The sequence below is a fragment of the Lontra canadensis genome, unplaced genomic scaffold (assembly GCF_010015895.1).
Source record: "Lontra canadensis isolate GAN:19392208 unplaced genomic scaffold, GSC_riverotter_1.0 scaffold32, whole genome shotgun sequence".
Taxonomy (NCBI): Eukaryota; Metazoa; Chordata; class Mammalia; order Carnivora; family Mustelidae; genus Lontra; species Lontra canadensis.
Window position 1 is genome coordinate 662,574 of NW_022631026.1, and position 10,967 is coordinate 673,540.

A 10,967-nucleotide genomic window follows, 5' to 3' on the forward strand; every position below is an offset into this window, starting at 1 on the left:
CCAGAGCGCCCGCCATGTGCCCAGACGGTCCGCCTCCTGTCTCCGCCTCCGCCACGGGAAGTCGGCAGGGGCGAGCCGCAGGACAAAACCTGAAAACCGCAGGACTTCCCGAAACTTGGTCTCCACGGAGATACGTTTCTTCCTAAACATGAAATACATCAAAACCGCTTTTGCTGAGTTCACTAAATGCTTCTGGTGAGTCTCTTGGCAAATAAAACACAAATATTTGGGTCACCTGGTGTGTGATTCTGCACACAGGAAGCAGGTGTGAAATGTTTCTAGACCCTCCTCACAGCTCTTAAGAGCAAAAGGCAGACGGTCACTCTCCGCCAGTTTCCCACGGTCAGGTTCCCGTGAAGTAGGGAGAGTCGCCCGTTCCCTGCCCCCCCACGCCCGGCACCGACGGGGCCGCGCCGGCTGTCTCTGGGCAGAGCTGCAGGGCCCCCGTGAACCGAACCCTTCCCGGGTCCTGCGCACGGCTCAAGGCTCCTCTAGCGCAGAGGACTGGACTGTGGGCCCCGCTCCGTCCTGCTCCTCCCGGCGAAGGGGTCTTGGTGATGCCCATCATTGTGCCTGCTCAGAGCAGGAGCGAGGAGAGCTCCTCCCCCCACCCACCCACCCCAGACCCACTGCCAGTCCTTCCAGGGGCTGCCATCCCAGGTGAGGCTGGCACACGGCCCGGGTGCTCGCCTCCAGCAAGGGGGACTGAGGCCAGGCGGGTGCAGAGCACCCCACCCAGAGTCCTAGCGACCTTCAGCCGACGCACTGTCACCGCTCTACTTGGACACGTGCCCCCCAGGCTTCAGTTCATGACAACCTTGAAACAGTCGAGCTTAAGGGGAATGGATAATCTCCGATATCACACGAAGCACGTAGCACGACGCGCATCTGCGGAAAGCTGGCTGACCCCGCAAGAGCAGAAAACAGGTGGCTTCGAGCTCCCCGCGTCCCCGCAAGGAGAGGCCCACCTGTTGGTGTGCAGCACCGAGACGGACGGGACGCCCCGTCACAGCAGCAGACGACGAGGCACCACTGCTCCCGAAACTCGGCACGCGCACGCAAGCAGCTCAAGTGTCAGATTTTGAAGCAATTTGGCAATTTAAGAAACTCATTTAATTTTCCTCAGTATCTCAAATGTTCTTCTCATGATGATTCTGCCCACGGTAGTGACTTTCTCTCAGCCTCGTGAAGATGCCCCAATTCCCTCCAGTTCCCCTTGGAGCGGCGTCCTCTCCTCCCCTGCACCCAGAGCCCAGAGCAGGGACGGGTGTCCCCTCGGCCCCGCGGCATGGTCCCTCAGGGGACCCTCCCGTCACGGGACCCATCCCTGCCACAGCACGTGTCCGCTGCAGCGACACAGTCCCTCTGACAAGGACACGTCCTCGTCCACAGCACGACATGCCCGGAGACAGGGGCAGCTGCTACAGGCTCACCTGAGACCCCAGTCCCCCAATCCGGACCCAGCCCCTCGGCCCCGTGAGAGCATCCAGGCTGCCAGGAGGTCAGAGCCCCGGTTAACACCCTTCTTGTCCTTTCTCCTGACTTCTCCCGTCTCACATTTGCCCAGGACACAGAGCCCGGAGCAGTCTGGCTTCCTCCAGGAGCTGCCCCCTTCCCCACCTGCTGTAGGCCACTCGGGGCCAGCAAGCGGTCGCCCTGACGACAGGCTTGACAGGAAGAAGAACGCCAGTCCCCGTTTGAAAACGTGGCCCATTTATTTGAACTGACAACATCGGTACATAGTGCAAACGTTTCTTTGGTAATGAACTGATTACAATGAACACAGAAGGCACTTGGCTGTCGGCTACGGTCAGAAAGTAAATAAATATGTACATTTGCTTCGCGAGGCGGTGATCCCCCCACAGTGGCCGCAGAGGGTCCCTCGGGGCCCTGCCCACAGCTCGGACACCGCGTGTGCGATGAAACCAGGGGCCCGACGCTCCCGCCGCAGTCACACACCCTCACCGTGAGTCGCAGACAGCCGCCCCCCACCCCGCCGAGAGCGCGGTCCCACCCCACATCCTGACCCGCGTGCATGCGTGCGCGTCTGTGGCGAGGACACATGGCCGCCTGCGAACGGCAGACCCCGGGGCACGGGCGCCGCCCCGTCCCCTGATGCCTGAGCAGCTTTCCTAACCACCACGCTGGGCGCGCGGTTATCCACTCTCTCGCAGGCAGAAACGGCTCTAAGGCTTGGTGGTCAAAGGTGACTTGATATCCCCAAAGACGCCCCACGCCCCGCGAGACACAAGCTGGTATTTGCCACTTGGCGTCCCGAGGCCAGGGAGTCAGGTCGGCCGTGTTTAAAGCCACTGTGGACACGCACGACGGGAGTGCTCGCCCCACCCCGTGGTCGTGGCAGCCCGGTCAGAGCCTGGGATCTCCTGCTTCCGGAAGGAGGCCCGCACCGGGCCAGACTGGGCTCTGAACCCGCCCACCACGTGCCCGACCCCCGGAGACCTACCTCCAGGCCTCCGGGGTGACGGCCAGCCCACAGCGCCCCACCCTGGACCGGCCACCACATACTGGGACCACCTGCGTCCTTGGGGGTCGCGTGGGGGCCTTGCGTCTGTGCACGCTCCTCAGGACACGCATTACCTCGTGTCTAGAACAAGGAGGAGGCCGCTGGTCGAGTACGAAGAGAGAGACCATGAGGTACGATGGTTGCTTTTCTCGGAACTCTAAGACAACTTTTGCGTAGTGGGAAGTGATTTTCTGCCGTTCCCGACACCTAGAAGGTGCGCAAAATCTCACACAACGTCATGCATTTCAAAAATACAAATGAGGTAAAGGGGTCGGTGTTGTTTCTTTAAGGCACTCACACGACCTGAACGTAGGAAGTCCCTCCGCACGGAGAAGGCCGCAGCGCTCGGCTGGGACCAGAGCCCAGTGTGTGCCGCGGGCCCAGCCTTCGGCAGGAACGGGCTTCACATCTGGCCCACGCCGGGCAGCGTCACACGAGTGCTAGTGAAAACCAGCCTGTTTCTGCCTTTCTGCACGTGGCTTCATCTCACTCTCACGGGCGAGCCGCTGGAAGCCGCGGGTGAGCGGGGCCGTCCGTTCAGGGACGACACGCGGGCACCCACCGCCCAGACCGTCACCCCGGCTCTCCCGCGAGTCTGTCTGTCGGCCACGCGCCGCTCTTCCCTTCCCAGCGCGGCGTGCGTCCTTCTGGCGGCTCCGTGACGTGCCCTGGCTGCGGGGCTGGCGGCGGGGGTGGGGCGGGGCTCGTCTGCAAGCTCCAGCTGTAGAACCAAGTGGGACTCACTTTTGGTTGAGAAGAAATGGCGGCATCCAGGGAAGTGAATTTAGGAGCCTAAATGACTTAACTGTGCAATTTAATAGTAGCACCAATATTTCATCAGAAACATTAAATAAAGACCTGAGAATCTAACGTGAAGTCAGGACACGTGTCCGTGGTTTCTCCTGTGAATGCTGTGCTCTGAGCACCTGTGCTCCGCCGAGACGGAGGGGGTCCCTCCCGTCCGCACGCCCTGTGCCGGCCATCGGTCTCAAGGACATGTGGAGGGCCCCGAAGGCCTCGCCGAGCCTAAGGCTTCCTCCCCGGGCCGTCTCTCGGGCAGACCGGACAGCAGGCCCCACGGGCTCTCACGGGCGCTGGGCAGTCGGCAGGCGGGCAGGCCTCCACGAAGCAGGTGACCTGCCCGTCCTGGGAAAGAGAAGCACCAGGACCTGTCACTTCCTGGGGCACGTGGCCTGTGCCTCACCCCCTGCCTGTCAGCCCCTCCGACCGTGACCGGTCTGGGCCCCTCGGTGCAATCTGTACTGCGGCCGACGGCCCCGCTGACCCACAGCTGCCCCCTGCACTCCTCCCAAGGTTCCCGCCCCAGCCCCACTACCCACCTGCCCCGGAGAGCTTAGGACCCCATACCAGCTCAGCACAGCCCCCAGATTCACATCTGGGATGTCCACCAGGGGACAAAGTAGGGACACCCACAAGGGACACCCCTTCCCGTCCCCGCATCACCAAACATGCCTGGACACCATGGTCGACGTGGCCACCACGTCACCTCCGTCCCCTTTCTCTGGGGACCAAGAACCACCTGGCAGGCCCACCCGCCTCACTGGTGCAAACACCCTAAGGCAGCCTGGGCCGGGGGTCTGCAGGCCCACCGCGAGCAGAGCTCCAGGGGTTAGAGCGCCTCCCGAGCGGGGTCCCCCACCTCAGAGCGCAGCCCGTGCCCCGCTGCCCACGGCAGAGCCCCAGACGCACCCGGCACTCGCAGATGGAGCACGCGTCCCGCCTCCACTTGGCGCCGTTGGCGTGAGGGCCCCCGTCCGCGTCCGCGCAGTCCGTGGAGCTGAGCCGCAACTCCAGCCTCTTAATCTGCAGCAAAGCAAACACGTGTCCTGCTCGCTGGGGGGAAGGTCTGAGCTCTGCGGTGCCGCTACCTCCTGCCCAGCGAGGACGCTTCAGGTCCCGAGACCTCCGGGACAGCCCTGGGAGAGCCTTGCCGCGTCGGGCATCAAGGGGCAGGGCCTGCGGCGTACGGCAGCTCCGGGGAAAGAACAGAAACACGGAGGGGATGGGAGAGGCCCCCACAGGGCCGTGTGGGAGCGTCCTGCCCAGAGACTCCCGGACACGGATAGCCCCGACCGGTCGCCCTCCCGCACCATGGGCGTCCCAGGGCGACCCTCCTCCACCCCTGATGTGGCTGCCGACGCTGACAGCGGCTGCGCGGCCGGACGTGCTTCTCGCTGGGCCGTGGGAGCTCCGGCAGCCCGCAGGACGCCCACCTCATCCACTGGTCCTGCAGCGGGGTCTCCGCTGGAGAAACCAAACCTCGCGACCCGCACAGAGAACGGACACGAGCGGGTGCGGCTGCTCCAGGGAGCACCTGCTGGGAGGTCGGCTCTGGTCAAGGTCAGGGCGTGGAGACTGGATTCAACACGCAGAAACCCCGCGTGCTCCTGGCAGGTAACGGTCTCCATCTACCCCGTGTGACAGCGTGCCGGTCACCGCCCGGCCTCCAGGCTGTGCAACTACACGGCCTCCCTGGTCCAGGCCACCTCGCCCTGCAGCCCGGCGGCCCGAGCGCCGTCCGCCCTGGTCCTGGGCACGGGCGGGTCTCAGCTGCGGCTCTGAAGGGAGCCGCCTCCTGCACTCGGGCCCTCGTTAGCACAGATCTTGGCGTCCCCAGACCTGAGAGCCGTCTTCCGAGTCGTGAAGGAAGGAGGACCCCCGAGGCCGCATGGGCAGCAGCCATGGGCCAGGCAGGGCTGCTGGGGCAGTGGGGGGCTGTCCTCAGTGGCTGCGGACAGGATTTCAAGCCGGAAGCTGCAAGGACAGACCTCACCCAGCGTCTCCCCAGAAGACGAGGGCGGGAGCACATCTGCGTGAACCAGGCAGCACCCTGCAGAGTCAGAGGCGCCCGAGAACGCTGTCCCCACCCCCGCCAGGAGAGACAGTGAGGGCAGAGGTTCTGTCCGCAGCTCTCAGCACCCAGCGGCCCTGCCCTGGAGTTCGGGGTGCGCAGCGGGAGGGGATGCACACCGGCATAATTCCGTCCCGCAGCTGGGTGAAGCCACAGATGGAGTCACAGGTGTGTGCGGTGGGGGAGGCTGGTGGGCACAGGGGCAGGGCCCGCGGGTGCAGAGGGTGGGACCGGTGGGCACAGAGGGCGGGGCCGGCAGATGCAGAAGAAGGGGCCGGAGGGGGCAGAGAGCTGGCTGGCCTCAGGGCCACCCGTCCCCCTTCCTGTCTCTGCTTCCACTGACCCATCTGCAGAGTGTGACCCCTCCTTTCGGCACGCCACTCACCTGTGCACACCTCGTGGTCACCGGTCCAGGCAGCTGGCCTGGAGTGACTGTCTCTAGGACCCACAGCACCCACCTGTCTAGGGCTGAGTCCCCAGGAGGCCCTGTACCTCACAGCCTGGCCGTCTCTCTGGCTGTAGGTGAGGGTCGAGGGGCTTCTCTCCTGGTGCCACGAACCCCACCCTCTGCCTGGTGGCCACGTCCCCTCCCACCGGGCCTCCTGTGTCTCTGCACTCACACAACTGCAGGCCGTCCGCCGAGACCAGAGCTCCTCCTTGGAGAAGGTGCTGGTGCTGGTGCCCCCCCCACATCTGAGGGACCAGACCACAGAATGCCTGCTGACCCCTCCCTGGGGACAAGGGTTAGAGCGACACTCCTGGAGAAGCAGCTCTGGAATAGGACCGAGGTCTGAATTCTCTGTGGCCCCAACCCTCAGCCCCTCCTGGCCTACGATGTCAACAGCGGCTCCAGGGACCCCGCAGCCGTCACAGGGGTGCCTGCGCACAGCCCACAGTGAGTGCTCACCAGCCACCAGGGAACTGGAGTGCAGCCCCCTATGGCCGGGCCGGGGACAGGCCACAAGAAAAGAGCCGCCCAGACAGGAGCTCCCAGTCGGGGAGCTGGAGCCGACTTCACATGGGAGGGCCTCGGGAGCAAGAACGCCGTCTGTGGTGCGGGACGGGACGTGCAGGGACAGTTACCTGCTCTCTGAGGTCTGTGATGGTCTTCTGCATTTCCTGAACGAAGTCCTTGAAGTCGTTCGTCCCTGGCATCTGTGGGTGCTCGCGGGAGGGGGCTGTGGCATTTCCTGGGTGCTTTCTGTGTTTCCCGATGCTGCACGGGGGAGAAGGAGAAGCCACCAACAGACCTCAGTGTGTTGCACGTGGCTGCAGGCGCCCCCGCCCAGAGCCTAGGACCCTGCCTCAGGGACAGCCATACCTCGGTGTCCCCCCGGGGCCTGCTTCCCCAACGGGCTCGTCCTCCTGGTAGCTGAACCCCAGCGATCGCCTGCCTCGGAAGTGGTGTGAAAAGGCGTTGAACTGTCCCCTGGTCCTGCAGTCTGAAAAGAGTGTGCGGGGTGTGAGCGGTCGGCTCTGGCTCAGGAGACGCAGGGCACATCCTGAGGAACGTCACCGGCACGTCGATGACAAAAGCCGCAGCCTCATGGCAGGCCTCCTCCCTCCACGGGCAAGTCTTGGCCTCGGCACCGAATCCTCCTGGCCCAGCAGCCCCCCAGCCTCGCCTGGGCTCCCCACCAACAGACAGGACTGCCTCCTCCTCCATGAACGCACCACACGCCCGTCCTCTCAACCCCGCGATGGCTTCCCACCATGGCATCACTGCCCTCTGCGGCCCGGGCGCTGTGCTCACAGGGGCACCGTACACACGCCCGTGCCCCCTTGTCCCTCGTCCCACCTCCAGGGCCTGCTCTACTCAGGTCCCTCCTGCCTGACCACGACTACCCCATCCCACAAACACCCGGCTTCATGCCGCGCCCCATCCGCCCAGGACAGGCCTGGCCGGGAAGGTGGCAGAGGCTACACACGGCCCTTCCCAGGTGCTGAGGCATGCAGAGCGGCGGTGAAAACCCTCGGAGAGAAAGTACACGGAGAACAGGCTGCTGTCCCCCGCCCCGGCCTAGCGGGCCCGCGACTACCGCGGGAGGCGAAGGCCAGAGACAAGACCGCCAAGCGCTCTGCGATTTGATTCAGCGCCGGAACACGCGTCTTCCCGCTTGGACCTGGACCCACAGCCCAAAACTCCAACCCTGAGGCAGGTTCACGGCGTAACGCACCGGACCCAGGAGGCCTGGGCTACGCTGCCACCAGAGCGCTCGCCCCCAGCGGGGCCCCCGGCTCGCAGGCCACGCGCCCCCTGGGGAGGCAGAAGGAGCTCACGTCAGAGACAATGGCCTCCATCTTCCAAACCCAGAAACGTGCCCGTCCTCACAGCCACCCCGTCGGGCAAATGTGAATCCACGTTCCAGCCCCATCCCCTGCGTCCAGGTCACGGTGGTGGGACACGCGGCACCGCGCGCCTCCTGAAGCGGCCCCGGGAGGACACCGCCTGCCCCGTCCGCACCCGCGCCCGGGACACCAGCCTGGGTCTGAGCGGAGAAAAGCGGGCTGGGAGAGTCCACCGTGGGTCTGGAGGAAGGCGGCTCCGCACCTGCTGTGGAAAGTGGGGGCCACGAGGCTCGGCACGAGACTCCCCGCGGGAAGTGCTCGGTGCGCGTCCGCCCTCCCCCGATCCCGCCCCCCACACCCACGTCACTCAGGGGAGCGGCACGCAGCCTGCGACGTCCTCGGCCGGTTTAGGAAAACACGTGGCACGTTTCTTCATAAACGCACACATGCATGTCCACACAGACCCACGGATGCATGCATACCACACACGTGTGCACACGCGTGCTCACGCAGACGGCCGTATCACGGGGTGAGAGAGGACAGTAACACCGGACGAAATGAGTCTGATGAAGTACAAAGATTCTTTGTACTAGTTTAAAATTAATGCAGTTATTTCAAAACTGTGTGTCTGAGCGTGCGCGCACGTGCCCCATCAAGCCCCACAAAGGCCAACTTCTAACTTTGGTACAAGAAAGAGAAACTGCCCACCCAGGCGCCGCTTCTCTGGGCTCTCCTGTGCGAGTTTCACGCCCGGGGCTCCGCACACACTCCAGGACCACGGGGAGCTCGAGCTGCTCTCTCGGAGTTTTTTGGAAAGTGGAATGGAAGGTAAACAGCAACCGACATCTGGTCCTGTCAGACCTTAATTCTTTCCTTTCTGCTGTGTTTTAGACGTGGCTTTTGACCTATGACGGAAGACAGAGCTTCCGAAGCATCCTTGAACCTGGCCGGCTCAGGACCTGGAGGAAACGCGTCCAGCGGCGGGAAGTCAGAACGGCCCCCGCCGCGGCACGGACGAGGGAACGGCCCCGATGACGCCGCCCGGCTCTGAGTCTCTGTCTCTCCAGGGTCTCCGGCTTTTCCGAGTGAAAACAGCAGAAAACCCAGCTCTGCCCCTGTCTAAGCAGCCAGGGGGCCTGATGGCACCATCACGACGTGAAGTTTTGTATCTCGAAAAGAAGCGGCCTTTCCCGGGGGCTTGCGAGGAGCAGGTCTCTGTAGGCACAAGGACCAAACTCCGTGCCCACCCTCGGAAATGTGAGCAGAGCTGCACAAACCAGCAAGGATAATTTTTTAAAAAAAGTGAAAAAACACCCCAAAACCAGTTTCCCTTAGATGCAGCAGGGGGACTGTAAATGTTTCGGGACACGGGATGCGCAGTCAACTCAGCTCCAGTCGTCACGCGAACCGTCCTGTGACACGACGCACCGCGTTCCGCACCCGCCCGCACACACGCACCACATCCACGCAGAGGACGGCCAAGCGGACAGACGCCGCGCCTGATCGGCACGGCCACCACGCACAGACGTCGGCAGAGGACAGCGCTGACCTACCAACCCAGAGTCTTGCGCTCACGGACATGACGGCCGACGGAGAGCCACGGCCAGAGCTGCTTCCCCCGGAAAGAGGTGGGCAGAGGCCGCTCGAGGCCGAGGGTGGAGGCGGGAGCAGCCATCTCCACGGCAGGGGACCGCTGTGGGTCAGCCGCCTCTGGCCGCTGAGGAGCAGGGTCTCGTGGCCAGCTCCGGACGCCTCCCGCTTCATCCTCCCCGAGTCTGACCGCCGTTTGAGTAAAGCCCAAATTACGTTCAGGTCAGGAAACGAGCATCGAGGTGAGCAACAGCGGGATCTGCGAATGCAGGGGAGCCGCAGAGCGAGGATGGCCGCAGCGGCAGGGACCCAGCAGCCCCGCTGAACGCGTCCCAGGCCTGTGCGCGGACAGCCGCCCCTCCAGACCTTCCACAACACTCTGGCAACGCGTGTTGTCACGGGCGTTTGGAACGCGCGGCACCCCGAGTCGGGTGCGAGCTACGCTTCCGGACAGTCTGAGTCCGGTGCCGTCCGCAGGGGCCCACAGGACACTCGTCCAACACGCAAGTCCTCCCAGGAGACGCGCGCTCGGTGTTAAGGAAAGAGCTGACGCCAGACTGACTGCTTATTCCTGCCTCCTGCGCGCGGCCCTCGGTCCTGAGTTCTTACAGAAACAGCACCGTGTCAGGAGCGGCTCCTCACCATCACGGCCCGGGCTCTGCTGCATCCCCGAGGGGCCACCCCGGAGCTGCGGCATGTGGGGAGCGGGGATGACGTTCCCCAGTGCGTGCAGCAGGCCTCCAAGACGTGCACCCCGCCACGCGGCAGGCCCCCGGGACACGCACCTTCACAGCAGTCCTGCCACACGCGCAGGTCCACCCTGGGGATCTCGTCACAGCTGCTGTACCCGTGGGGGAACTCCGCCACACGGAACACGTCCCTCTGCACGCGGGTGATGTTGTCGGCGTTGTCACACAGGATCCTGGCCAGGGACGTCTGCTTGATCTGGGTTAGCTGCGCCGGGGAGAACACCCCCGGGTTTTCATACCATAACCTGTGCTTCCCGAGAACGAGACAAAGCACACACAGGAGGTGAGTTAAAACATTCCCCGATCAGCTCTGTGGACCGTGTAGACCCCGCAGGCGTCCACTGGGTATGGCTCACGGAGGGACTCAGACTCGGCTCAGCTTTCCGACTCAGAAACAACAAAAAATCTGGACGAAAACCAGCAGCGGGTCGGCTGCTTGGAAGGCAGCACGGGCCACGGTTGGAATCCACGGCCTGGCGCACGGCGCCGGAGGGCTCCCTGGGGCGGGGGGCGGTGTCCTCTCCTACGTGAAGCTACACTAACGACACCCATGAAACCTGAAACTTGGCGGTCCTGCCGGACGCTCAGACTCCTCCAGACTCCCACAGCATTGGACCCTGTGAATTCTCTATTCCTAGGAACAGAAATGTCTTAAGTGGAAGGACACAGAAGCACCCGTGAACAAGGCTGTGTAACTCTCGGGCGCGGTGGGAGGGACGTCCCCACATCAGGGAGCCGATCACAGCGAGGGGTGACGGCGCTCATTCACTTTCACCTGCACACGGAGCTCCGGCAACGGCTCCTTGCCTTCCCGAGTCCCCAGAAAGGTGCATTAAGAGCAGAGGCTCTTCCCTTTGACACCTGCCTTCACCCATTCCTGTGGCACCTGCCCTCACCCGTCCCCGTGGCACCTGCCCTCACCTGTCCCGAGGCACCTGCCCTC

General features: G+C 63.9%; 1 protein-coding gene across 2 annotated transcripts in view; it reads right to left on the reverse strand.

Annotated features, from left to right (window-relative positions):
• Nucleotides 1–3,321: 3,321 nt before the first annotated feature.
• Nucleotides 3,322–10,967, reverse strand: part of PXDN (peroxidasin) — a 67,646-nt gene continuing 60,000 nt past the window's right edge. For both annotated transcript variants that reach the window (XM_032866753.1, XM_032866752.1), the window contains 5 exons: nucleotides 10,061–10,269; nucleotides 6,718–6,838; nucleotides 6,480–6,612; nucleotides 4,235–4,348; nucleotides 3,322–3,670 (listed from right to left, as the gene is read on the reverse strand). In XM_032866753.1, coding sequence (XP_032722644.1) covers nucleotides 3,551–3,670; nucleotides 4,235–4,348; nucleotides 6,480–6,612; nucleotides 6,718–6,838; nucleotides 10,061–10,269 — 697 coding nt within the window. In that variant the 3' untranslated portion in view covers nucleotides 3,322–3,550. The remainder of the gene's footprint in view (nucleotides 3,671–4,234; nucleotides 4,349–6,479; nucleotides 6,613–6,717; nucleotides 6,839–10,060; nucleotides 10,270–10,967) is intronic.